General features: G+C 45.5%; 2 protein-coding genes and 1 non-coding gene across 3 annotated transcripts in view; 2 read left to right on the top strand and 1 right to left on the bottom strand.

Moving 5' to 3' along the window:
• NOTCH3 (notch receptor 3) overlaps positions 1–5,647 on the top strand; it is a 37,808-nt gene extending 32,161 nt beyond the window's left edge. The window contains exons 32-33 of the mRNA XM_021083631.2: positions 2,441–2,538; positions 3,566–5,647. Coding sequence (XP_020939290.2) covers positions 2,441–2,538; positions 3,566–4,618 — 1,151 coding nt within the window. The 3' untranslated portion in view covers positions 4,619–5,647. The remainder of the gene's footprint in view (positions 1–2,440; positions 2,539–3,565) is intronic.
• LOC100628051 (olfactory receptor 10T2-like) overlaps positions 5,148–27,953 on the top strand; it is a 28,234-nt gene continuing 5,428 nt past the window's right edge. The window contains exon 1 of the mRNA XM_013991092.1: positions 5,148–5,183. Coding sequence (XP_013846546.1) covers positions 5,148–5,183 — 36 coding nt within the window. The remainder of the gene's footprint in view (positions 5,184–27,953) is intronic.
• On the bottom strand, positions 27,695–27,801 carry LOC146405448 (U6 spliceosomal RNA). The gene has a single exon (XR_014839247.1). It is a non-coding gene; the product is annotated as a U6 spliceosomal RNA (small nuclear RNA).

Genomic DNA, 27,953 nt, shown 5'->3' on the forward strand with positions numbered 1-27,953 from the left:
GAAGCCCTCATCTCTTAGCCATCAACCCCCAGTCCCCCTCATCTTCTTGGTCCAAGGCAACCACTAATGTACTTTCTTTCACTTCGGATTTGCCTTTTCTGGATATTTCATATAAATGCGAGCATACAATATGTGTTCTTTTTGACTGACTTCTTTCAGCATAATGTTTCCAAGGTTCATGAATGTTGTAACATGCTATCAATATTATTTTCTCTTTCTTTTTTGTCTTTTGAGGGCTGCACCCACGGCACATGGAGGTTCCCAGGCTAGGGGTTGAATTGGAGCTGCAGCTGCCAGCCTACACCATAGCCACAGCAACGCAGGATCTGAGCCAAGTCTGTGGCCTACACCACAGCTTATGGCAATGCTGGATCCTTAACCCACTGAGTGTGGCCGGAGATTGAACCTGTGTCTTCATGGATGTTAATCAGATTCGTTTTCTGCTGAGCCATCATGGGAACTCCTCTTTCTGTTTTTTAATGACTAAGTGATATTCTATTATACGGATACACCACATTTTATTTATCCATTCATCCATTGGTGGACATTTGGGTTGTTTCTGCTGTTTGGCTATTATGAATAATGCTGCTATGGACATTCATGTATAAGTGTTTGTGTGGACTTATGTTTTCACATCTCTTGGGTATATCCCTAGGAGCAGAATTGCTGGGTCACATGTTTACTCTGGGTCACATGGTTAACCTTTTGAGGAACTTCCAGACTCTTCCACCATGGCTACCTTATTTTACATTCCTACGAACAGTGTATGAAGGTTCCAGTATCACCACATCCTCACCAACTCTTATTATTATCTGTCTTTTTGTTATGGTCTTCCTAGTGGATGTGATTTTGTATCTCATTGTGGTTTGATTTGTATTTCCCTGATGGCTAATAATGTTGAGCATCTTTTCACATGCCTATCGGCCATTTGTATATCTTCATTGGAGAAAAGTCTATTCAGATTCTTTGCCCTTTTTTTTTGTCTTTTGAGGGCTGCACCTGCAGCATATGGAGATTCCCAGGCTAGGGGTCAAATCAGATATAGCTGCCGGCCTACACCACAGCCACAGCAACTCGGGATCCGAGCTGCCTCTGTGACCTACACCACAGCTCACAGCAACACCAGATCCTTAACACACTGAGTGAGGCCAGGGATCGAACCTACATCCTCATGGATACTAGTGGGATTCATTAACCACTGAGCCATGACAAACTCCACTTTGCCCATCTTTAAATTGGATCATTTGTTTCTCCTTACTGAGTTTTGTGTTCTTTATATATTCTAGGCATGTTTCTTATCAAGTATATGGAAAGTTTAATATAGTTGTAGGTTTTCTTTTGACTTTCTTGATGGTGTTCTTACAAGCACAAAAGTTTTCATCCTGATGATGTCCAGTTCATCTGTTTTTTTTTGGCTATGACCAAGGCATGCAGAAGTTCCCAGGCCAGGGATCAAACCTGGGCCACAGCAGTGACAACACTGAATCCTTAACCATTAGGCTACCAGGGACCTCCCCAATTTATCTATTTTTGTTATTATTGTCATCGTTACTTGTATTTTTGGTGTCATATTTAAGAATCCTTCGCCTAATTCAAGGTCATGAAGATCAATTCCTAGGTTTTTCTCTTTCCTTCTCTCTCTCTCCTTTTTTTTTTTTTTTTTTTTTTTAAGCTTTTTAGGGCTACAGCTGTAGCATATGAAAGTTCTCAGGCTAGGGGTCAAATCTCAACTGTAGATGCCAGCCTACACCACAGCCACAGCAATGCCAAATCCGAGCTTTGTTTGTGACCTACACCACAGCTCACAGCAACACCAGATCCTCAACTGACTGAGTGAGGTCAGGGATCCAACCTGCGTCCTTGTGGATACTTATTGGATTTGTTACTGCTGAGTCACAACAGGAACTCCCTAGGTTTTTTCCTAAATGTTTCATAGTTTGAATTCTGACATTTAGGTCTTTGATTCATTCTGAGTTATTCTTTGTATATGGTGTGACGTAGGGGTCCAGCTTCATTCTTCTGCACATGGAGATCTAGTTGTCCCAGTACCATTTGTTGAGGAAGCTCTCCCTTCCCCATTGAATGATCTTGGCATTTCTTTAATTTTAATTTATATAAACCTAAGAACCACATGTGGTGGCTATTGCATTGGACAGCACAGCTCCAGGTACAAAGGAGTGAGGCCCACATAGTACCCTCTGTATATGGGGAGTTACATGTACAGGTGAGCACACATGTACACAGTGTTTCCCTTGGACAGAGAAAGTCATTCTACAGGTCTGCACACATGTGGACCCAGACACAGGTACTCAGAAACTCATGGCATGCCTACCCTTCCCCCATACCAGGCCAAATTTTGGATACTTCCTGTCCACCTACCATGGAGGCCCAGGGTAAATGAGCCTGGTTCTGATGTTGACCTTTCCCTGCTTCCCCCCAGGAAAATCAGCCTTACACTGGGCGGCAGCTGTTAACAACGTGGAAGCCACCTTGGCCCTACTCAAAAACGGAGCTAACAAGGACATGCAGGATAGTAAGGTGAGCCCCAGTCCTTGGCCCACCTGGGTATTCAGGCCTGGCAGAGCCTCCACAGGTTGCAGAGAGTGGGTTGGGGGGTAGGCTAGTAGGGGCCTTTGCCCTGCCTGCAGCCAGCTTTCAGGGTGGGATTTGGGCCCAAGAGGCTCCAGCAGTGAATCAGAGAAGGAAGTGAATGGCATTTGTAGTGTGACCTTGGGCACATTGCCTAACTCCTCAGTACATCAGTTCTCATTTTTGAATTTGGGAAGCAACAGTACCCACTTAACTGCCTCTTGCAGGGATTCAGTGAGCCAATGCTTTCGTAACATGCTTAGTGGATCCTCAATAAAAGATAGCTGTTATGATTGTTTAAAAACCATTGCAAGATGGTATTGCTCTCATTTTACAGATGGAGGAGTGAGGCTCAAAGGAGTGCAGGGGTGGATTCCATCCCTATTTATTTTTATTTTTAAAACTTTTATGGCCACACTCTTGGCCTATGGAAGTTCCCCGGCCAGGGATCAAATCTGAGCTGCAGCTGCAGCAATGCCAGATCCTTTAACCCAGAGCACTGGGTCAGAGATTGAACCCACACCTCTGCAGTGACCTGAGCTGCTACAGTCAGGTTCTTAACCCACTGCACCACAGTGGGAACTCTGGATTCCATCCTTGTTTAGAATTTCCAAATTATATTTGTTATGAAATTTTTGCATTAACCTTAATTTTAAAAAATCGCATCAAATATCATTATTTTGATGACTGAGGTTTTTTGAGTCCCCTTTAATTTTGTATCTAAGTACCTCACTCTCCTCACCCTAGTCCTGGCTCTGGGGTCTGAAGTTTAGTGGCTGCTGGATGAATGCGGCTTTAAGGAAAGAACTTGCCCAGTTTCCCCCCAGCAGAGCTGAGATTCCAAGGTCTGACTGGCTGGAGAGTATAAAATCTTAGCTATCAGATTCCCGCAGAGATAGTAGGCCTCTGTGATGCTGATAGGAGTTAATCTTGACTCTTGTGACCCTGACATCTTGTGGGTTCTGGGGTTTCACAGGAGGAGACTCCGCTGTTTCTGGCCGCCCGAGAGGGCAGCTTTGAAGCTGCCAAGCTGCTGCTGGATCACTTTGCAAATCGTGAGATTACAGACCACCTGGACAGACTGCCCCGGGATGTGGCCCAGGAACGGCTGCACCAGGACATCGTGCGCTTGCTGGACCAGCCCAGTGGGCCCCGCAGCCCCCCTGGCCCCCATGGCCTGGGGCCCTTGCTCTGCCCGCCCGGGGCCTTCCTCCCAGGCCTCAAGGTGGCACAGTCCGGGGGCAAGAAGAGCCGGAGGCCCCCGGGGAAGGCGGGGCTGGGGCCGCAGGGCGCCCGGGGGCGGGGCAAGAAGCTGACCCTGGCCTGCCCCGGGCCCTTGGCCGAGAGCTCCGTCACACTCTCCCCTGTGGACTCGCTGGACTCCCCAAGGCCCTTTGGTGGCCCCCCCGCGTCCCCTGGTGGTTTCCCTCTCGAGGGGCCCTATGCAGCTGCCACGGCCACGGCCGTGTCTCTGGCGCAGCTTGGTGGTGCAGGCCGGGCCGGTCTAGGGCGCCAGCCTCCTGGGGGCTGCGTGCTCAGCCTGGGCCTGCTGAACCCTGTGGCCGTTCCCCTCGACTGGGCCCGGCTGCCCCCACCTGCCCCGCCAGGCCCCTCCTTCCTGCTGCCGCTGGCACCGGGATCCCAGCTGCTGAACTCTGGGAACCCCGTGTCCCCCCAGGAACGGCCCCCACCTTACCTGGCGACCCCGGGCCATGGGGAGGAGTTCCCGGCGACCGGCACCCACGGCAGCCCCCAGAAGGCCCGCTTCTTGCGGGTCCCCAGCGAGCATCCTTACCTGACCCCATCCCCAGAGTCCCCTGAGCACTGGGCTAGCCCCTCACCTCCCTCACTCTCAGACTGGTCCGACTCCACACCCAGCCCGGCCACTGCTACCGGGGGCACTGCCACAGCCACTGGGACACTGTCTGCCCAGCCCCTCCCTTTGTCAGTCCCTGGCCCTCTCCCACAGGCCCAGACCCAGGTAGGGCCCCAGCCCGAAGTCACCCCCAAAAGACAAGTGTTGGCTTGAGGGATCCTCAGTTCCTGGATTTGGGGAGGCTGAGGCGATGCCCCGCCCTGATACCTCTCTCTCCTTTAAGTCCATTTCATTCTCTCCATTCTCTTCTCCTGCAACCCACCCACCCTTGCAGTGCAACCAAGAGGTCATCCGCCTAGGGCTTCAGTCTTCCTTTATTTATAAGGGGTGCAGGCTGACCCACACCCTCTGGGTCTTGTGATGAGTCTAGGACATCCTCCTGCCTCTCCCCTCTTCCTGTGGCCACTCCTGCCCATTCTCTCTTTCCTCCTTTCTGGCCTCCCTTACTCCTCATGCTCTGACATGAGTGGATTATTGTTATTTTTTTTCTTTTTCTTTTTTTTTACATTTTGTATAGAAACAAATTCATTTAAACAAACTTATTATTATTATTTTTTACAAAATATATATATGGAAACTCTCTCTGCCCCACCCCCCGAGGGAACCCCCCCAAGTGCCCCCGTGGGGCTGAGTCTGTGGGCCCATTCGGCCAAGCTGGATTCTGTGTACCAAGTACACAGGCATGACCGGGGTCCTGTGTACCAAGTACACGACCCTGGTGTGTACCAAGTAGGCACCTTTGGGCGCACCCTCTGGGGCTAGGGTTTGGGTGAGCCTCCTCCCCACCCCACATCCCTCACTTCACTGCATTCCAGATGGAACTTATTCTATAGCTTTGCTGGGGGAAGCACCCTTCTAGCCCGGAGAGCCCCCCCAACCCCCCATCCCAGAATCCCTTTGGGAACTGGCAAGTGGGAGTGGCAGGTGGGAACACGAGGACCAGGGGAGATATGTGCATTTCACTTTGTCTCCCTGCAGGAAGGAAAGGAGCTGCCTGAATGGCATCCATTCCTCCTGGGACTCCCCTGGCCCAGCCCCTTAGCAGAATAGAAGTATTTGTAGGTTATTTTTGTAATATGGCTTCTGGGTACAATCCCCATGTAGCTAAATTCCCAGGCCTTGCATTGTACAGCTAGCCCCGTTCCCCCCTCATCACCTAATAAAGGAATAGTTAACACTCAATGTCTTTGTTCTGTGCCTAGGTAAGGTGGGGGTGGGTGGTAGAGTGGGGTTTCTATCTCTCTAGTGCTAACTCGAGCTCCCATCTCGGGGTCAAACCATTTGGCTTGCCTGCCACTCATTATTGCTTCTTCTTCTTCTTCTTCTTCTTTTTTTTTTTTTTCCTATGGCTGCACCTGTGGCATAAGGAAGTTCCTGGGCTAGGGGTCAAATTGGAGCTGCAGCCTCAGGCTTACACAACAGCTGTGGCAACTCGATCTGAGCTGCATCTGTGACCTACACTGCAGCTCACTGCAATGCCCGATCCTTAATCTACTGAGCAAGGTCAGGGATCAAACATTCATCCTCATGGATACTAGTCAGATTCTTAACCTGCTGAGCCACAATGGGAACTTCTTGCTTCTTCTTTTGCTGGGTGGCTCCACTGATTGCACCAGGTGTGAATCGCCTGACTTAAATTAGGCCAATTGGATTCCCTTGCTTGAGAACATTTTAAAAAACAGGGATGCCAAGAAAACTATCTGTTGGTGGAGATTCTACGGCAAAAGGCAGGTGGAGAGAGACTGATGGCCAGTTTGGGGTGGTGGGTTCTGATGAGAAAACAAAATAGAAGGATGGAGCTATACAGGGGGAATCAGAGAGGAATACTCGAATGGCTCCAGAGTGCTGGGGGGAATATCTCATTTCCAGATGGAGTATCAATTCCAGCCAATTGAGCGTTTACTCCATTGACATCAACAGGTATTTATTATTTGCCTTCTAAACGCCTAATGCTGGTTCTGCATGGATCTCTCCTACTTCATGCAATCTTGGGTTCTGGAGACAGTGCTGCCCCCATATAGTAAATGCTACTTTATGTATATCAGCTCAAATGGGTTTCTATGTCTTGTAACTAACTGTGGCCCAAGATACGGTTGTGTTTACACAGGGGGCCTCCGGGAAAGGAGGATGGAATTTAATGTTCATTTGTTTCCCCATCCTTTAAAAATTTTTTAAAAAATTGTGGTTGATTTACAATGTTGTCTCAATTTCTGCTGTACAGCAAAGTGACCCTGTCATATATATATAGACATTTTTTTTCTTATATTATCTTCTGTCATGATCTATCACAACTTATTGGACACAGTTCCCTGTGCTGTACAGCAAGACCTCATTTTTTATCTGGTTCCCCCATCTTTTGGATTGATCTTGATTGCAAGTGACACAAAAATCCACTCAGTTGTTTTAAACGAACAAAGAACAATTTATTAATTCATATGATTAAAAGAGGACCGGGAGTTCCCTTCCCAGTGCAGTGGAAATGAATCCAACTAGTATCCACAAAGATTGGATTCTATCCCTGGCCTTGCTCAGTGGGTCAGGGATCCAGCATTGCTGTGAGCTGTGGTGTAGGTTGCAGACTCGGCTCAGATCCTGAGTTGCTGTGGCTGTGGTGTAGGCCGGCAGCTGTAGCTCTGATTTGTCCCCTAGTCTGCGAACTTCCATATCCCATGGGTACAGCCCTAAAAAGCAAAGTAAATAAATAAATAAGGACCAGCTTCAGAGGAGATTTGATCCAGTCGCTCAAATGCGGTCAACAAGGGCCAAGTTCCTCTTCACCTCTAAAGATTTTTCCTCTGGCCATCAGTTTCATCCTCATGCTCCGTGGGGTTTCCAACCCAACTTCTCTTCCCACTCCCACAGCTCCAGCCTTCCCTTTGTGTTAGCAAAATAGGTGCAAAGATCATAGACCTTATTGCACATTCCAGAGAATTGAGAAGCTTCTAGTCTTGGGGTTGGACTTTTGTATTGACTTCAATTGGATCAAGTATTCATTCTCTAACCTAGTGTTTCTCAACATTGAGACTATTGACATTAAGGGCTGGACCAATTTTTGCTGTGAGAGGCACTCTTGTGCATTGTAGGATGTTTAACAACATCCCTGACCTACACTCACTAGATGTCAGCAGCACCCCTTCCTCCAATGTGACAACCAACAATGTTTCCAGATATTGTCAGTTGCCAAGCAATGAAAATCGACTGTTTTTTTGGTCATGGCTGTGGCGTGTGGAAGTTCCCAAAGGAGGTATTGAACCTGAGCCATGGCAGTGACCTGAGTTGCTGCAGTGACAATGCTGGATCCCCAACCCACTCCTCCATAGGAGAACTCCAGTGAAAATTGCTTTTTTTTTTTTTTTTTTTTTTTTTTGTCTTTTTGCTATTTCTTTGGGCCGCTCCCACGGCATATGGAGGTTCCCAGGCTAGGGGTCGAATCGGAGCTGTAGTCCCCGGCCTACACCAGGGCCACAGCAACGCAGGATCCGAGCCGCATCTGCAACCTACACCACAGCTCACGGCAACGCCGGATCCTTAACCCACTGAGCAAGGGCAGGGACCGAACCCGCAACCTCATGGTTCCTAGTCGGATTCGTTAACCACTGCGCCACGACAGGAACTCCTGAAAATTGCTTTTGAGTGCCACCGCTCTACCGAATCACTGTGGCAGTGGGATATAGGATGTACTGATTTCCTTTTTTTTTTTTTTTTTTTTGTCTTTTCTAGGGCTGCATCCATAGCACATGGAGGTTCCCAGGCTAGAGGTCTAATCAGAGCTGCAGCCGCCAGCCTACGCCAGAGCCACAGCAACACCGGATCCTTAACCCACTGAGCGAGGCCAGGTGTGGAACCCTCAACCTCATGGTTCCTAGTTGGATTCGTTAAACATTGCGCCACCATGGGAACCCCATGGATGTACTGATTTCTTAAAGCAATCAGTGTCTGCTCTGGAACTGGATGGGGGTGGATGGGTAAAGTGAAGGGCTATAAGGTTTGCAGAATCAGGAATTCTGTGGAAACAGCTAATAAATATTCACTCCATCTTCCTACATCCTCCTATGTCCTTTGGAATTTGTCATTCCAATTCATGCTTGACAGTGTCTGACTGCAAACACCCGAACTTCTCTCGTGTGGACCAGGAACCACCCTCAAAAATGAAAGGTGAAGGGGAGTTGGTGGATGAACATCCCAGCTCCCTCACCCCTCTGTGGGGCCAACTCTGAGGTGTGTTCTGCAAGATGTCCATCAGGATTGAGCCCTAGCCACCCATGGCAGCAACTTACTCTTCCTCACTGTAACTTTCTGGAATGTTCCCTACTGGATATTTCTGGAATGATCTCTCAAATAAATTCTTTTTGTCTCTTTAATAAGGGCCGCACCCACAGCAGATGGAGGTTCCTAGGCTAGGGTCAAATTGGAGCTGTAGCCACTGGCCTACACCACATCCACAGCAATGCAGGATCCGAGCAACCTCATGGATGACAATTGGGTTCTTTAACCTCTGAACCACAACAGGAACTCCTCAAAGAAATTCTTTGTGCTTGAATCCTTGGCCAAGAGAAGTTCATCTTACATGAGTAGACTCTTGGGAGGAAAACCCAAAATATTTGTTGAGATGCAAGCAAGTTTGCGGATCCTTCCTGAGTGAGAAGAGAGAAGAGAAAGTCTCTTTCTCCCCAACCACTTTTTCCACTTTATCCTGAACCTTGGCTTTATGTGAACAGGGCATTGGACATGTGCATCTCACAGGACAAACCCGTATCTGGTGCAGCCAACTTTTTTGTAAGCACATGTAAGACTCTTCCAATCTCGGGGGGGGGGGTCCCTGGAATGGTTGGGAGAGGGGTGTCAGGTGGGGGAACAAGAAGCTTGTGTTAGGGGTTGGGGAAAATGAGCTAGTGGGATCCAAAAGTTCATGGGCATGTGACTTTGTTGACCCACAAGATATGGGGACATTTGGATTCACGTCTGACTTCCTGACCGTGAGGACAGTAATAGTACAGTTGGGTGTCTGCTATTCACCCCTATGGATCTACCTTCACCCATCTCCACTTTGCTCTGTGCACTGGGAGGATGACCTGAATAGATGTCATTAAGGGAACCCCTTATCCTTTGGCTTCCACTTGGGTTTGGTCAGTGAGGGGCAAAGGTGGGAGATTAGAGGGTAGACAGTATTCAATTCCTTGGTTTCTCACCTGTATGGTGGCTTTGGTGCTGTTCATCCAACTGCCCTCTGTGAGTCTGAGTAATTGCATCCTTTCCTTAGCCTTTCTGGCCTAGGGTGGGTAAAGGCTCTCCAACATTGCAAGCCCCAAGGTACCACAATATGACTTGTCTACACCCTGCCCAAGCTTCATCTATCTCTCTATCTCCCTATCTATCGTCATCATCTTTTAGCTATCCATTTTTCATTTCACTTTTTTATTAAAGAATAGTTGATTTAAAATGTTGTGTCAATTTCTGCTATGCAGGAAAGTGACCCAGTCATCTATATCTATATTTATATCTTTATCTATCTATGTATACACACACACATTCTCTTTCTTTCTTTCTTTCTTTTTTTTTTTGGTCTTTTTGCCATTTCTTGGGCTGCTCCCGCAGCATATGGAGGTTTCCAGGCTAGGGGTCGAATTGGAGCTCAGCCTACACCAGAGCCACAGCAACGCGGGATCCGAGCTGCGTCTGCAACCTACACTACAACTCACGGCAATGCTGGATACTTAACCCACTGAGCAAGGCCAGGGATCGAACCCGCAACCTCATGGTTCCTAGTTGGATTCGTTAACCACTGCACTACGATGGGAACTCCACATTCTCTTTCTTATACGTCATGGTCTATCCCAAGAGACTAGATATATTTCCCTGTGCTATACAGCAGGATCTCATTGCTTATCCATTCTAAATGTAATAGTTTGCATCTACTAACCCCCAAACTCCCAGTCCATAAATCCCTCTCCTCTCCCCCTTGGAAACCATGAGTCTGTTCTCTATATCTATGAATCTGCTTCTGTTCTGCAGATAGGTTCATTTGTGCCATATTTTATTTATTTATTTTTGTCTTTTTAGGGCCGCACCCATGGCATATGGAGGTTCCCAGGCTAGGGGTCGAATCGGAGCTGTAGCTGATGGCCTATGCCAGAACCACACCAACATGTGCCATATTTTAGATTCCACATATAAGTGATATCATATGGTATTTGTCTTTCTCTTTTTGACTTCCTTCACTTAGTATGAGAATCTCTAGTTTTATCCATGCTGCTGCAAATGGTATTTTTTCATTCTTTTTTATGACTAAGTAGTATTCCTTTGTATACATGTACCACATCTTAATCCATTCATCTATCAATGGATATTTAGGTTATCTATTCATTTTTGTTCTGCTTTATGAGGAATAATTAACATCTAATAAAATGAATCCACTTTAAGTGTAAAGTTTGATGGGTTTTGACAAACACACCTGTCCAATAACCACTATAAAATCATGTTTCCGCATGTCCCTTTGTAGTTGTTCCCTCCTGCACCTTTGGCTCTGGCAATCCTTTATCTGCTGCCTGTCACTATAATCACAGTCTTGCCTTTTCTAGAGTTTCATATAAATGGAATCATGCAGTGCATAGCCTTTTAAGTCTGGCATTTTTTTTTTTTTTTTTTTTGCCATGTCTAGAGTATGCGGAAGTTCCAGGGCCAGGAATGGAACCCGCACAACTGCAGTGACAATGCCGGATCCTTAAACTTCTGACTCTGGCTTTTTTAATTTAGCATTATGCTTTTAAGATTTATTCACATTATTAGGCATATCAATTGTTATGTGTATTGTGTGTATTTTTTTTTTTCTTTTTAGGTCTGCCCCTGAGGCATATGGAAGTTCCCAGGCTAGGGGTTGAATTGGAGCTATAGCTGCCAGCCTATGCCTCAGCCCCAGAAACTCGGGATCTGAGCCTCATCTACAAAATACACCACAGTTCATGGCCACTGAGGAAGGCCAGGGATCAAAACCACATTCTCATGAATACTAGTCTGGTTCATTTCCAATGAGCCACAACAGAAACTCCATATGTATTCTTTTCTTTTTTTTTTCTTTCTTTTGTTTTTTGTTTTTCAGGGCAGCACCTGAATCATATGAAATTTCCCAAGGTAAGGGTCAAATCAGATTGTCAGCTGTTGGCCTACACCACAGCCATAGCAGCACCAGACTCACATCTCTGACCTAGGCTGCTGCTTGCAGCAATGCTGGATCCTTAACCCACTAAGAGAGGCCAGGGATTGAACCAACATCCTCATGGATTCTAGTTGGGTTCTTAACCTGCTGGGCCACAAATGGGAACTCCTTTTTCATTGATGGTAGTAGGCGTGTCATGTGTCATTGAAACCTCAATAAAGCTGAAATTTAAAAAACTGAACTGGGATGGACTAGGTTGGGTTTTTAATACCTGCCCCCTCCAAAGACCAAATACTACATGATCTGCCTAAGATGATGCTAGGGGGCAGGAAAAGCAGCTTCAGTAGAGATGTATGACAACAGTAGATGGAGAAGAAAGAAAATATTTTCAGGTTTGCTCCTCACTACATTAAGACCATTTTCCAGACCAGTTACAGAGGTAAAACACTTGTTAAAATACTCATTTTCTTTTCTTTTTTTTTCAGCCATGTACACAACATCCGGAAGCTCCCAGGCCAGAGATCAAACCCTTGCCACTGTGATAGCCAGAGCCACAGCAGTGACAATGCTGGATCTTTAACCTGCTGATCCACACAAGAACTCTTTCTTCCCTTCTCTGTATTGTAAGGTTTAAGCCTCTCAGTTTTGCTCTTTGGCCCGTGGTAGTAGAGTTCTAATGCTCCACCTTGAAACTGCAGGCTCTCCTGACTATGGTAAAAGGAACCCCAGAAAGACAAGGAGATGTTCCCTCCTCTATAGCTGTAGAAAAGCACACACTATTCTCAACTCTAATGTCAGTTTTTATCGAGTGAGAAATTGAAAACAGTTATGAGAGTCTCCATCTTTATGCTTGAGAATTTTTTTTTTTTTTTTCTTTTTAGGACCACACCTGCAGCACATGGAAGTTCCCAGGCTAGGGGTCGAATCAGAGCTGCTGGAGCTAGCCTATGCCACAGCCACAGCAATGCCGGATCTGAGCCGCATCTGCGACCTACACTACAGCTTGCGGCAACGATGGATCTTTAACCCACTGAGCGAGGTCAGGGATTGAATCTGCTTCCTCATGAATACTAGTTGGGTTCGTTACTGCTGAGCCAGAAAGGGAACTCTGATTTGCTCAAGAATCTTGTGCAGGAGTTCCTGTTGTGGCTCAGCAGTTTAAGAATCTGACATAGTATCCATGAGAATGCAGGTTTGATCCTGGGCCTTGCTCAGTGGGTTAAGGATCCATGTTGCTAAAAGCTGCGGCATAGGTGGTAGATGCAGCTTGGATCTGGTGTTGCTGTGGAGTAGGCCTGCAGCTGCAGTTCCAATTCAACCCCTAGCCCAAGAACTTACATATGCAGCAATTGCAGCTGTAAAAAGAAAAAAAGAAAAAAAAATATTCTGTAAAAATGTATATACCAACTGTATAGAAAACAAAAACTGTCCTCAAAATATTTCTACAGGAGCTCCCATTGTGGCAGAGCAGGCTATGAACCCGACTAGTGTCCATGAGTTTGCGGGTTCAATCCCTGGCCTCACTCAGTGGGTTAAGGATTCAGCGTTGCTGTGAATTCTGGTGTAGGTCACAGATGTGGCTTGGATCCAGCTTTGCTGTTGCTGTGGTGTAGGCTGGCAGCTGCAGCTCTGATTTAACTGCTAGCCTGGGAACTTCCATAAGCCACAGGTGTGGCCCTTAAAAAAAAAAGTTAATACCATGTTCTGTAAATTATAAACGCACACCCATAAAAGTCTACAATTCTATTTGTCCTGCTGAAGAATCTGTTGTCCTAGCAGTAACATTTAAAACACATTTGTTTTCTGAAATATTAAAATGCATGAGGGTTTTTTTGCCTGCACCTGCAGCCTGTGGGAGTTCCCTGGGGCCAGGGATCAAATCTGTGCCACAGCAGTGACCCAAGCCTCTGCAGTGGCAATGCAGGATTCTTAACCTGCTGAACCACACAGGAACCTCCATTTCCAGTTTTCACTTTGCTTTATGGAGGACGTCACTGACATGGGTTGATTTTTGGTGGTTGGATTTGGGGTTTGGAGTTCAAGGGGAGTGACTGATCTGGGGTGTAGATTTGGGGAGCATTGGCATGGGAGTGGTATTTAACACCCTATGATTGTACTTATCAGCAAAGGAGAGAGAAGAGAGTCAAGATGGGAGTCCTGGACTCCAGCAGCAATATTGGACCTGGTAAGGAGAGAGACTGAAGCGTGGTTAGAGATGAAGGGGAAAAATCAGGTGTAGCCAAGTTGTCAGCCTTCTGTGCATATCAGCCCTGAACACTGATGACTGGAGCGGTGTATACACTCCCCATACAGCCCTCTCCTCTCTGACATACATGCTCTGTGCTGCTTCCCATTACAGCTGTGGTAATGAATCCCAGCTGACACAGAGACAACTTGCGTGGTAACAAAAACTTTATCAGTATTCTTTACATTTTTTTTTTTTACAGCTGCACCTGCAGCATATAGAAGTTCAGGAGGCTAGGGGTTGAATTGAAGCTGCACCTGTTGGCCTAAGTCACAGCCATGGCAACACCAGATCCTTAACCCACTGAGTGAGGCCAGGGTCAAGTCCACATCCTCATGGACATTATGCCAGGCTCTTAACCTGCTGAGCCACAACAGTAACTCCTTTTTTTCTTATTTTTCCTGCTTGTGTGTTCTGAGATCATCTCCCAAATAAACCTACCTCTACTCAAAAACTTGCTTCAGTGCCTGCTTCTGGGCGAACGTCAGCTATGACGGGGATGTTGGTATAGAGTTGATGGGTATGCAAAATCATGAGACTGTACTCATGTGCAGTCCTGAAATTTAACTCATGAAGTTAAATTGTTCAGCTAGGACTCCCATGGCCACTGTAGCACTGTTCACAATAGCCACAATATGAGTGTCTGCCAATGGATGAATGAACAAAGAAGAAGAAAATAAATATATATGTATTGCATATATATCATATAGTATATACACTCAATGGAATATTATTCAGGCATGAGAAAGAAGGAAATCTTGCCATTTGTAACAACAGGGATGGGCCTGGAGGGTATTGCCGGAAATCGGCCTCTGTCTGCCGGTGTGGAATTGAAACACAGAGACAGAGTGTTGGCAAATGGAGGAAAAAAAATAGCTTTATTGTGTTGGCAGGCAAAGGAGGGCCACAGCAGGCTAATGCCTTAAAGACTGTGCCTCCCTTTAGAAAGAATTGCAAGGAGTTTTATAGTAAAAAGGAGAAAAACAGGTTTTCAGATAGGAATCAGGATTGGGACAAACATGCATTCTTTCTTTGGGGAATCTTAGTCATCAAAGCTGGAGTCAGGAGATCTCTGTATGGTCATGATGGTGGTCTTCTGGGTTGTTGCCTGGAATAACAGTACTTGCAAAAAGGGCATATTGATCAGAGATTAGAACAAACTAGGAAAGTTCCTGGAAAATATCCTGTGATGATAATCTTTAACCCAAAGGCAATTGTGCTCAGGTGCCTAATCATTAGCTTACGGGTGATTGTGTAACTAAAACAGGGATGTGAGAACTAACATATGCCTTTTCTAACAAAGGTAGTCTTGGTTACTCCATTTTGTTCCTGCTTTGCCTGAGACACCCTCCTTCATCCCCTCCCCCTTCCCTCTCCTCCCAGTAACAGTTTGTTTCAAATTAGCCAAGGGAGAATAATGTGCACCCTGACCTGACCAATGGGAAGGGGACAGATGTACCGCCTGCATTAGAGATAAATAGTGGGTTCTTCCTTCTTCCTGTGAGCATGCTCACCTGACTGCTCATCACTGACAGGGAGCGCTTGCGTCCTTCTGCAGAAGTAAAGAGCCTTGTCGAGATCTCCCCATGTTCCTGCATCTTACTTTCTGACACTGATGATCTGAGCTGGGGGTCACTTTTCCCCAACAGGGAGAAGGACAAGGAAGGACCCTAAGGTGTTCAATTTCAAAGTATTCATTTCAAAAAGAAGCATAAGGAATATAAGTTTTCTCTCTGGGGTATGAGGTGCCTGCATCAAGGGCATTGTGCTAAGTGAAATAAGCCAGATCGAGAAAGACAAATACTGTATGATCTCACTTATAGTTGGAATCTAAGAGAACTGAATTCAGAGAAACAGTAGAGACATAGTTATCAGAAGTTGAGGGAGGGGAAGTGGGGTAGATATTGGTCAAAAGTTAGAAACTTCCAGTTTTAAGATTAATAAGTTCTGGGGATCTAGTGTACAGCATGGTGGTTATAGCTAATAATACTAATAGCTAAACATACTTGACAGTTGCTAGGGGAGTAAATCTTAAAATGTTCTCACCACCACAAAAAAGAAATGGTATAATATGACAGGGAGTTACTGTTGTGTCTCAGTGGGTTAGGGACAGATGTTGTCTCTGTGAGGATATGGGTTCCATCCCTGGCCCTGCTCAGTGGGTTAAGGAACTGGAGCTGCTGTGAGCTGCAGTGTAGGTCACAGATGCACTCGGATCTGGTGATAGGGATGGAGTAGGAAAGTTACACAGGTAGTAGTAGAAGTCCCAATAAGGGACCCCAGATAGAGAGGGAAACCTAGGGAACTTCAGGAGTCCACTATAAGTTAATAATTGCTCCTGAAAGCCATCAGAACAAGGCAAGCTTGCTTGACTAGTGGAGGTAAGAGATATGCCTCAGGTGGAATGCTGAGGGCAACTCGGAGCAATGCTGGATCCTTAACTCACTGAGTGAGTTATCTTAGTCTCATGGATCGAACCTGCATCCTCATGGATCCTAGTCAGGTTCATTAACCACTGAGTCACTAAGGGAACTCAATAAATCTATTTCTTGCCTATAAATTTGTCTCTCGCTGAATTCCTTCTGCACGGAGACACAAAGAACCTGAATCTCAGTAAGTCCAGATACTAGGTGAGTGATTTTAATTTAAAAACTGTGGGTTCAAAAAAAAAAAAGTAATGGAGTTCCCATTGTGGTACAGAGGAAACTAGGATCCACGAGAATGCAGATTCTATCCCTGGCCTCGCTCAGTGGATTAAGGATCCAGTGTTGTCATGAGCTGTGGTGTAGGTCGCAGACGCAGCTTGGATCCTCCATTGTTGTGGCTGTGGTGTAGCAGCTACAGCTCTGATTCGACCCTTACCTGGGAACCTCCATATAGCTGTGGGTGTGGCCCTGAAAAGCAAAGTAAATAAATAAATAAATAAAAAATCTGTGGGTTCAAGTCCCAATTTGGGTTTAGGCTGCGTTCGAATCCCAGCCCATGGGTTTAAGTCTGAATGTGGGTTCTGGCTAGGTTCAAGTCAGTGCTTCTGTGGCTGTGGCGTAGGTGGGTAGCTGCAGCTTCAGTTCGACCCTAGCCTGGGAACTTCCATATGCTGCATGTGTGGCCTTAAAAAGAAAAAACAAAAGAAATGGTATTATGTGATGGGACGGAAGTGTTAGCTAATTTCATGGTGGCCATCATGTTGGACTATACAATGTATTAAACCAACACATTGTACTCAAGTTACACAATATTGTATGTTAATTATAACTCAAAAAACCTGAGGGAAATTTCTTTTGGCCATGCCTGGGGCATGTGGAATTTCCCAGGCTTGGGGGGTGAACAGTTGCCATGGCAGCGACCCACACCATTGCAATGACAACGCCAGATCCTTAACCCACTGAGCCACAAGAGAACTCCACTGAGGGAAATTTTTAAAAACACAAATGTTTCAGCTAGGGAGAGAGGAGAGTCTAGGACTGAACTGTAGAGAATTTTTTTTTTTTTTTTTTTTTTTTTTTTTTTTGCTGTGCCCATGGCATGTGAAATTTCCCAGGACAAAGATCAAACCCCAACCACAGCAGTGAAAATGCCAGATCCTTAACCGCTAGGCCACCATGGAACTCCTGAACTCCGGAGAATTTTAATTTCAGGAGGTATGAGAGGAGGAGATTGAGAAAGAGTGGCTAGAAGAGTGGGACAAAAAGCAGACAGCATAGAAAGCAAGAGAGGATGGCAATGCAAGGGGGAAATTTGTCGTCTAAGTTTAATATTCCTGGGAGGTGGAAGAGATGAAGAGAGTTCTGAGGCACTCACAGGTTAGGAGGAGACACAGAGGGAAAGACAATATCAAGAAGAAACCTGGGACCTCTGGGAGCACAGATGCTGCATGCTATTATATCCTGGAGTGATCAGGGAAGATTTCCTGGAGGAGGTGATACTAGAGATGTGTGTTTTAGGAGGAGGAGTTTGCCAGGAGGCTAGGAGGAGGGGGAAAAGAAATTCTGAGAGAATCAGAATAGCATAGGAAGGGGCAAAATGATGTGAAATAGCATGGAAATCTTAGAGGGAGAGCCAGCAATTTGAATGGCTGGGTCTATCTATACATCATCTCACTTATCAGTAATTTAATCAGTGGAGGTAGGTCAGTTCGCTGAAGCAATGGCTGGATTTGAAACTAGATCTGGTAGCAGGGACCAAACAGACCACAAGAATCTTGAAAGTGAAGATGGAGAATTTTAAACTTTACTCTGAGGGCAATGGGGAGCCATGGAAGGTCCTTGGGTAGAGAGCCATCATCTCCTGTTCTGGTGGCCAGTGCAGAGGATGGACTGGAGGGAGAAGAAACTGAAAGCTTTTGCAATAGGTGAGAAGGATGCAGCTTGAGTTAGGACGGGGTGGAGTGAATGGGGTGGGAGGAGTTGAGAAAGAATAGGGAAGATTTGGTGACTAATTAATTCTGGGGAGGCCAAAAGAGGGATAATCGCAAGAAGTTAAGCTGGGCAACATTTATACAACATCAAAGTGATCCACTCTTCCTTCCCCAATTGAGGGCACAGCAGGGAGTGTGCATCTGCCAGGGGACAGCAAGTCTTTCCCAGCACGTGGTGGGCGCCAACCGGCCCTTGGCAGAGTTGAGTTGAGGATGCATGTGTCATAGCCTGCCATCCACAGAGAAACTGTAATTAGTCCTCCACCCACTTTTTGTCATCAGAGCCTGGGGGCTGGAGAAGCAGAGCCTGGGGGCTGGAGAAGCAGACCCTGGGGTCTCCAGTTTCCTGGAGGGAAAAACCCCCACAGGGTGTCACCAGCCTGAGCCCTAGGGGCTCGTTAGTGTCTGGGGGGGCCTTGGGACAGCAACTCCAGGGCCCCCCTGTATAACAGGACCCCAGTCCTTAGCCTCTCCTCTCTTAGGCGGTAAGCAGAACGGGGTGTTGGCAGGCACTGTGGGAGCTTCCCTTGGCCATGGTGAGTGTGGACTCAGGATATTTGTCCTGCTGGAGCAGCCACCCTAGTCCATCCTCAATCTTAGGTGTGAATCTGAAAATGAGTCATGCTGACTTAAAAAAAAAGCGCAAACTGAAAGTTGAAAGTTAAGTTTTATTTGGGGTGAAATTAGGATTTAGAAACTGAGAAACTGCCCTGAGGAATCAGGAATCTAGGGGGGAAGCCAGGATCTATGAGTTTTTGCAACAAAGGGAAGGTAGTAGGGACGAAAGATTTACAGATAACCAGATTTACAGAAAACCCATTTTTATGGGAAGATATAAAGGTCTGGGCTTACTGGAATTCTTTGATATGCACCTCAACTGTGGTCCAGTCTTCTTTGTTTCTTTCCTGAGTTCCCCTGGGGCTCACTGGCCCACCTTTGGAGTGACTGTTCTCACAGAAAGAGGAAAGGGGGAGGAGTTGCCGTCATGGCTCAGTGGTTAACGAATCCCAAGAGGTGCGGGTTTGGTCCCTGGCCTTGCTCAGTGGGTTAAGGATCCGGCGTTGCTGTGAGCTGTGGCGTAGGTCGCAGACGTGGCTCGGATCCCGTGTTGCTGTGGCTCTGGTGTAGGACCGTGGCTACAGCTCTGATTAGACCCCTAGCCTGGGAACCTCCATAAGCCTCAGGAGTGGCGCAAGAAATGGCAAAAAGCCAAAAAAAAAAAAAAAAAAAAAAAAGGAGGAGAGGGAATATCAAGATATAAATCATGGAGTTCCCATCATGGCGCAGCGAAAACGAATGCAACTAGGAACCATGAGGACTCAGGTTTGATCTCTGGCTTCATGAGCTGTGGTGTAGGTTGCAGATGGGCTCAGATCCTGCCTTACTGTGGCTGCTGTGGCTGTGGTGTAGGCTGGTTGGGAATCTCCGTATCTTTTTGGGCCACGTTCACGGCATACAGAGATTCCCAACTCCAATTCCCAATTCCGTGAATTCCCAATTCCCAATTCCGTGAATGTGGTCCAAAAAGATGTGAGTCATAAAGGTGAAAGGGGAGGTGCATGCAGCCATGCACACATCCTACAGAAGTTTGCTGCTGGCCTCATGAAGGATACTACTAGTTATAGATGTCAGTCATCATTGAAGGGTTTTATTGGTTTACTAGATATGAGGAAGAAGAATTAGGCTCATAAAATCTTCTCCTGAAAAATCTAACTATCTGAAGACCTGTTCTTCCAGTTTTCCCAGAGCAACCAGAGTACAGAGTGCCTCACTTCTGGAGCTCAAGGTGTGCTGTGGGTTGGCAGCTGCAGTAGTTCAGGTTTTACTCCATGTAGAGGGTGATGGCAGGTGCCAAACTTCAGTCACAGTCGGTAGAGAGAGACATGCCGGAGTGACTGAGCATTTATCTGAAAACAGCCAATAGGAATGGATTTAGAGAGCCTTTGTCCCAAAGGTTTTCACTTCTGTTTTCTGCTGATTGTGGGATGGAGGAGATGATATTTGCTCAGGAAAGGAAGGGGGGAGCTCAAGGAGAACTGTCCACTGCCATGCACACTCACTCATACCTGGAACACACACCCAGAACCCTGGCATACTCAGGTGTGTGAGTGGTAAGGGGGAGAGGGTGGGGCTAACGTGCATCACAAAATGCATACATGTGTACCCTACAAGCAGCTGTCATTCACATGCACACACGTACCTTGGAGCTTCATGTGCACAAATGCACACATACACATCATTTAGTGGTGAGGGCTCAAATGTGATGGGGAAGGGGCTCCTGTTCTGGGGAGGCTTCCTGATGATAAGAGGAAAAGGAAAGACTCCAGGTGTTCCTGTCGGGGTGTGGTGGAAACGAACAGACTAGGAACCATGAGGTTGTCGGTTTGACCCCTTGCCTTGATCAGTGGGTTAAGGATCTGGCAGTACTGTGAGATGTGGTATAAGTTGTAGACGTGGCTCAGATCTGGTGTTGCTATGGCTGTGACGTAGGCTGGTAGCTGTAGTTTCGATTAGACCCTTAGCTTGGGAAACTCCATATGCTGTGGGTGCAGCCCTAAAGAGGGGAAAAAAAAAGACTCCAGACCCTAATTCCTTGGTCCTCACCCTCACCGTGGAGGTGGCATAGGTGTGCCCCTGAGCTCAGGACTCACCAAATCTCAACTCTCCCACCAACAATCATTCGGCCTGGAGATCTGTCTGTAGGTGCAATTGTCATCAGTTCCAGGTATGCACACGAGGAACTCTCTTTCTTTCATTTTTTTTTGGCCGCTGCATGTGGAGTTCTCAGGCCAGGTATCAGATCCAAGCTGCAATTGCAACCTACACCATACAGCTGTGGAAACACCTTAACCCACTGTGCCAGGCCAGGGATTGAACTTTTGTCCCAGCACTCCAGAAATATCACCAATCCCATTGTGCCACAGTGGGAGCTCCCCAGTGAGGAATTTTCTAGTCCTATAACCAGACTTCCTTGTGGCCAGGCACTCTCACCTGCCACAACTAGAAAGCAGACTTTGGATGCTTTGAGGTCAACTCTAAGTCACAGCTTCTTGGCTGCTGCAGGGTGATATTTCAGCCCCATTCAGGGCCTCCCTCTTTATTCTTCCTTCTCTCTGGACTGGGCAGATGCCACCTTTGCAGTGGGGATGGAGAGGGGCTGTCTGTCCACATGAGTCAGCTGTGCTCAGTGTGTGTCCGGCCCAGCATTCCTGAGATGAACAGAGTTCCCTCTGATCCTGGCTGGGCTGGTCCCACCCTGCCCTCCTGATACAGCTGTGCCAGCTTCCACACCCTGCTCTTTCTCTCACACCCATGTGTAACCTGTTAGGAAATTCAGTGGGCTCCATCTCCACAATCTGTCCAGAATGGGCCACCTCCCACCACCTCTGTGGCCCCCAACTGTCATCATGCACCTGGAGCAGCCCAGCCTCCTCCTCTTTGTCTCTCAGCTGTCCCCTATATACCCCACATTCTGTTTTCCCACAGGAGCAAGAGGGAACCTTGGAACCTCTGGGTCAAGTCACATCCTTCCTCTGCTCAGAAGCCTTCATGGCTTCCACATTGCCTGGCATAGAAGCCAAAGTCCTCGCTGTGACCCACAAGACATGTCTAGTCACCTCCCTGCATTCGCCTCCTTCCTCCCTCTCAGTCACTCCCTCTATCTCCTTGTTTCTCCTTGCAGTTCCTGTTCCAGGCACAGTCCAGCCCCAGGGCCTTTGCATGGGTTGTTGTGTCTACCCGAAACATTCTTCCCCCATGTATCCTCTCGATGGATTTCCCAGTTTCCTTCCAGGGTGAGGTTGGAGCCTTTGCCCAGCTGGATAAGCCACCCTGGCCCATCTCCAGCCCTACGGGTGAGATCTGAACTTGAGGAGGGGAACAAGAAATTCCAGAGCGACTGAGCCTTAAACCACAAGTCCAGGGATTGAACCCACATCCTCATGGATACTAGTTGGGTTCATCACTGCTGAGCCACAATGGGAACTCCTTAAAGACATGACTTTAATGATGGTCCTTTATTTTATTTTCCATTAAAGTTTTAGGGCCTTTTCCCCCTTAATGGTTTGTAAGGGCATTTTATTGAATATTAGGTGTTTTTAAAAACTTTATTTTATTTTTTTGTAACATTTAAAATTGAGGTATATTTGATTTACAATGTGGTGTTAATTTCTGTGTTACAGCAAAGTGATTCAGTTATACATAGATATATATGTATATGTATATAGATAGATAAATAGATACATTCTTTTTAAAAAATATTCTTTTCCATTATGGTTTATCATAGGACATTGAATAGAGTTCCCTGTGCTATAAGTAGGATCTTATTTTTTTATCTATTCTATGTATAATAGCTTACACTTGCTAATCCCAAAATCCCAGTCCATCCCACTCCTACCCGCTTCCCCCCTGGCAACCACAGGTTTGTTCTCTATGTCTGTGAGTCTATTTATGTTTTGTAGATAGGTTCCTTTGTGCCATGTTTTAGATTCCACATATAAATGATATCATATGGTATCTGTCTTTCTCTTTCTGACTTCACTTAATATGATAATCTCTAGATGCATCCATGCTGCTGCAAATGGCATGATTTCATTCTTTTTTATGGCTGGGTGATATTCCATTGTATATATGTACCACATCTTCTTTACCCACTCCTCTGTGGATGACATTTAGGCTGTTTCCATGTCTTGGCTATTGTGTATAGTGCCGCTGTGAACATAAGGGTACATGTGTCTTTTTTTTTTTTGTCTTTTAGGGAAGCACTCAAGGCACATGGAGATTCCCAGGCTAGGGGTTGAATTGGAGCTGTAGCTGCTGGCCTACGCCACAGTCACAGCAATGCAGGATCAGACCTGTGTCTGCAACCTACATCGCAGCTCATGGCAACGCTGGATCCTTAACCCACTGAGTGAGGCCAGGGATTGAACCTGCATCCTCCTTGATGCTAGTCAGATTCATCTCCGATGAACTACAATGGGAACTCTGGGTGCATGTACGTTTTTGGATTATAGTTTTGTCTGGATATATGCCCAGGAAGAGGATTGCTGGATCATATGGTAACTCTTTTGTTTTCTGAGGAACCTCCACACTGTTCTCCATAGTGGCTCTACGGACTTACATTTCCACCAACTGTGTAGGAGGGTTCCCTTTTCTCCACACCCTCTCCAGTATTTGCTATATGTAAACTTATTAATGATGGCCATTCTGACCAGGGTCATTATAGTTTTGATTTGCACTTCTCTAATAATTCATAACGTTGAGCATTTTTTCATGTGCCTCTTGGCCATTTGTATTGCTTTTTGGAGAAATATCTATTTAGGTCTTCTGCCCATTTATCAGTTGGTTTGGGTTTTTTGTTGTTGTTGAATTGTATGAGCTGTTTGTATATTTTGGAAATTAAGCCCTTTTTCGTTGCCTCATTTGCAACTATATTCTCCCATTCTGTAGGTTGTCTTTTTGTTTTGTTGGTAATTTCCTTTGCTGTGCAAAAGCTTGTAAGTTTGATTAGGTCCCATTTGTTTACTTTTGTTTTTATTTTTTAATTTTAAATAATGCTACTGTGAATATCCTTGTACATATGTCAGATAGTTTCTTTATGAGAAAAATCTAGGAGCAGAATAATAGAATCAAAGAAAAATCTAGAAGCAGAATAATAGAACCAAATATACAGACAAATTGCATCTCCTGCAATCGGCAATGCAAAGGTGATGATAGAGCACCTAGTTCTGCACACACCCATTAGCACCCGGCATTTATTTTCCTGTTCAATCATTGTCTATCTGATATTTTATTTCTTATTTTGTTTATTTATATGTTTTTAAGGGCTGTACCTACAGCATATGGAAGTTCCCAGGCGAGGGGTTGAATTGGAGCTGCAGTTGCTGGCCTACACCACAACCACAGCAATGTAGGATCAGAGCTGCATCTGCAACCTGCACCTGCTCACGGCAATTCTGGATCCTTAACTCAGTGAGCAGGGTCAGGGATTTACCTTCAACCTCATGGATACTAGTAACCTCATGGATACTAGTTGGTCTCCTTACTGCTGAGCCACAACAGGAACTCCTGATATTTTAAAAAATGCTATCTTTTGGAGTTCCCATTGTGGTGCATCGGAAACAACTAGGAACCATGAGGTGGTGGGTTTGATCCCTGGCCTCACTCAGTGGGTTAAGGATCTGGCATTGCCATGAGCTGTGGTGTAGGTCACAGACGCGGCTTGGATCCTGCATTGCTGTGGCTGTGGTGTAGGCCGGCGGCTACAGCTCTGATTAGACTCTTAGCCTGGGAACTTCCACATGCCACAGGTGCAGCCCTAAAAAGACAGAAAAAAAAATACTATCTTTCTTAAACATGGGGTAAAATTCATATAACATAAAATGAACAATTTTATATGGCACAAATGAACCTATATTTGAAACAGATACAGACTCACAGACAAGGAGAACACACTTGTGGTTGCGGGGGGCGGGGTGTTGGGAGAGGGATGGAGAGGAAGGTTGGGGTTAGCAGATGTAAGTTATCATATATGGAGGGTATAAACAACAAGGTCCTACGGTATAGCACAACATATATATATGTGAATCACTTTGCTGTAAGCAGAAATTAGCACAACATTGTAAATCAACTATATTTTATTTATGGACCCACTCAGAGCATATGGAAGTTCCTGGGCGGGGGATTGAATGCTGTGACCTATGCTGTAGCAACACTGTAGCAACATTTAAACCACTGTGCCAGGCCAGGGGGTTGAACTGCACTGCTGCTGCAACCCCAGCTGCTGCCGTTGGATCCTTAACCCACTGTACCACAGCGGAAACTCCAAGTCAACTATACTTCAATTAAAAAAAAATTAAAAAATGAACTACTTAGGAGCTCCTGTTTTGGCACAGCAGAAATGAATCTGACTAGTATCCATGAAGGTGTGACTTCAATTCCTGGCCTTGCTCAGTGGGTCTGGGATCTGGCATTGCTGTGACCTGTGGTATAGGTTGCGGATGCAGATTGGATCCTGTGTTGCTGTGGCTGTGGCATAGCCCAGAAGCTATAGCTCTGATTTGACCCCTAGCCTGGAAATTTCCATTTGCCGCAGGTGCAGCCCTAAAAAGCAACAAGAAAAACAACAACAACAAAATTGGGATGAGAACTTTAAAGGTCCACTTTCTTAGGAACTTTCAAATATGCAATATGGTATTATTATTTTTAATAAAGTATAGTTGATTTACAATGTTGTGTTAGTTTCTGATGTACAGAAATTTTTTTTTTGTTTTTTTGTTTTTTTTGGTCCTTTTGCCATTTCTTGGGCAGCTCCCACGGCATATGGAGGTTCCCAGGCTAGGGGTGGAATCAGTGCTGTAGCTGCTGGCCTACGCCAGAGCCACAGCAGCGCAGGATCCAAGTTGCGTCTGCGACGTACACCACAGCTCACATCTCACACCAGATCCTTAACCCACTGAGCAACGCCAGGGATCGAACCTGCAACCTCATGGTTCCTAGTCGGATTCGTTAACCACTGAGCCACGATGGGAACTCCAGCAAATTGTTTCATATATGTATATGTATATATATGATATATATATCTCCTTTCTCTTCTCTCAGATTCTTTTTTTTCCTTTTTTGGCTAAGTGTAATAACCATTATAGGTTATTATAAGATATCAAATATAGTTCTCTGTGCCAGACAGTAGGTCCTTGCTGTTTATTTTATATGTGATAGTGTATATCTGTTTGTCCCAAACCCCTAATTTATCCCTCTTCTCCACCTTTCCCCTCTGGTAACTGTAAGTTTGTTTTCTCTGTCTGTGGGTCTGCTTCAATTTTTTGTAAATAAGTTCATTTTTATCATTTTTTAAGATTCTACGCATAGGTAATATCATATGATATTTACCTTTCTCTATCTCACTTATTTCACTCATATGATAATCTCTAGATCCATCCTTGTTGCTGAAAATGGCATTATTTTGTTCTTTTTTATAGCTAATACTCCATTGTATATATACACTGCATCTTCTTTATACATTCATCTGTTGATGGGCACTTAAGTTGCTTCTATGTCTTGGCTATTGTAAATAATACTGCAATGAACATTGGGGTGCATGTATCTTTCCTAAATATGGTTTTCTCCAGATATATGCCCAGGAGTGGGATTGCTGGATCATATAGTAATTCTATTTTTTTCTTTCTTTTGAGGGCCACAATCAAGGCACATGGATGTTTCCACGCTAGGGGTCAAATTGGAGCTGCAGCTGCTGGCCTACACCACAGCCACAGCAACGTAGGATCTGAGCCAAGTCTGCAACATACATCACAGCTTGTGGCAACGCTGGATCCCTGACCCACTGAGTGAGGCTAAGAATTGAACCCACATCCTCATGGATACTAGTCAGATTCGTTTCTGCTGTGCCAGAACAGGAACTCCTGGTAATTCTATTTTTAGTTTTTAAGGAACCTTTTTCCATAGTGGCTGTACCAATTTGCCTTCCCACCAACAGCATGGGAGGGCACCCTTTTCTCCACATCCTCTCCAGCACTTATTATTTTTAGACTTTTTGATGATGGTCATTCCGACAGGGGTGAGATGATACCTTGTCATAGTTTTGATTTGCGTTTCTCTAATAATTTGTGATGTTGAGCATCTTTTCATGTGCCTTTTGCCCTTTTGTATGTCTTTGGAAAGTTGTCTATGTTGTCTTCTCCCCATTTAAAATTTTTTTTAAATAAAGATTTTTATGGGGAGTTCCCATCTGGCTCGTGGTTAACGAATCCAGCGAGGAACCATGAGGTTGTGGGTTCGATCCCTGGCCTTGCTCAGTGGGTTAGGGATCCGGCATTGCTGTGAGATGTGGTGAAGGTCGCAGACGCAGCTCTGATCCTGTGTTGCTGTGGCTCTGGCGTAGGCCATGGGAGCGGCCCCAGAAAAAGGCAAAAAGACAAAAAAAAAAAAAAAAAGAAAAAAGATTTTTATTTTTTCCATTATAGCTGATTTACAGTGTTCTGTCAATTTTCGACTGCACAGCAAGGTGACTCAGTTACACATACATGTACACATTCTATTTTCTCACATTATCTTGCTCCATCACAAGTGACCAGGCATAGTTTTCAGCAGGATCCCATTGTTTATCCATTCCAAAGGCAATAGTTTTCATCTATTAACCCCAAATTCCAAGTCCCTCCTACTCCTTCTCCCTCCCCCTTGGCAACCACAAGTCTGTTCTCCATGTCCATGATTTTCTTTTCTGTGGAAACGTTCATTTGTGCCATATATTGGATTCCAGATATAATTTAAATCATATAGTATTTGTCTTTCTCTTTCTTTTTTTTTTTTAATTTTCCCACTGTACAGCAAGGGGGTCAGGTTATCCTTACATGTATACATTACAATTACATTTTTCCCCCAGCCTTTCTTCTGTTGCAAAAAAATATGGAACGCTTCACGAATTTGCGTGTCATCCTTGCGCAGGGGCCATGCTAATCTTCTCTGTATCGTTCCAATTTTAGTATATGTGCTGCCGAAGCAAGCACTGTCTTTCTCTTTCTGACTTAACTTCACTTAGTATGAGAGTCTCTAGTTCCATCCATGTTGCTGCAAATGGCATTATTTTATTCTTTTTTATGGCTGAGTAGTATTCCATTATATATGCACATCTTTTTTTTTTTATAGCACATTTTCTTAA

Source organism: Sus scrofa, chromosome 2 (genome assembly GCF_054392235.1).
Source record: "Sus scrofa isolate SSC_HxYL_T2T_F1_AM1 chromosome 2, Sscrofa_HxYL_maternal_Yorkshire_Landrace_v2.0, whole genome shotgun sequence".
In the NCBI taxonomy this organism is placed as follows: domain Eukaryota; kingdom Metazoa; phylum Chordata; class Mammalia; order Artiodactyla; family Suidae; genus Sus; species Sus scrofa.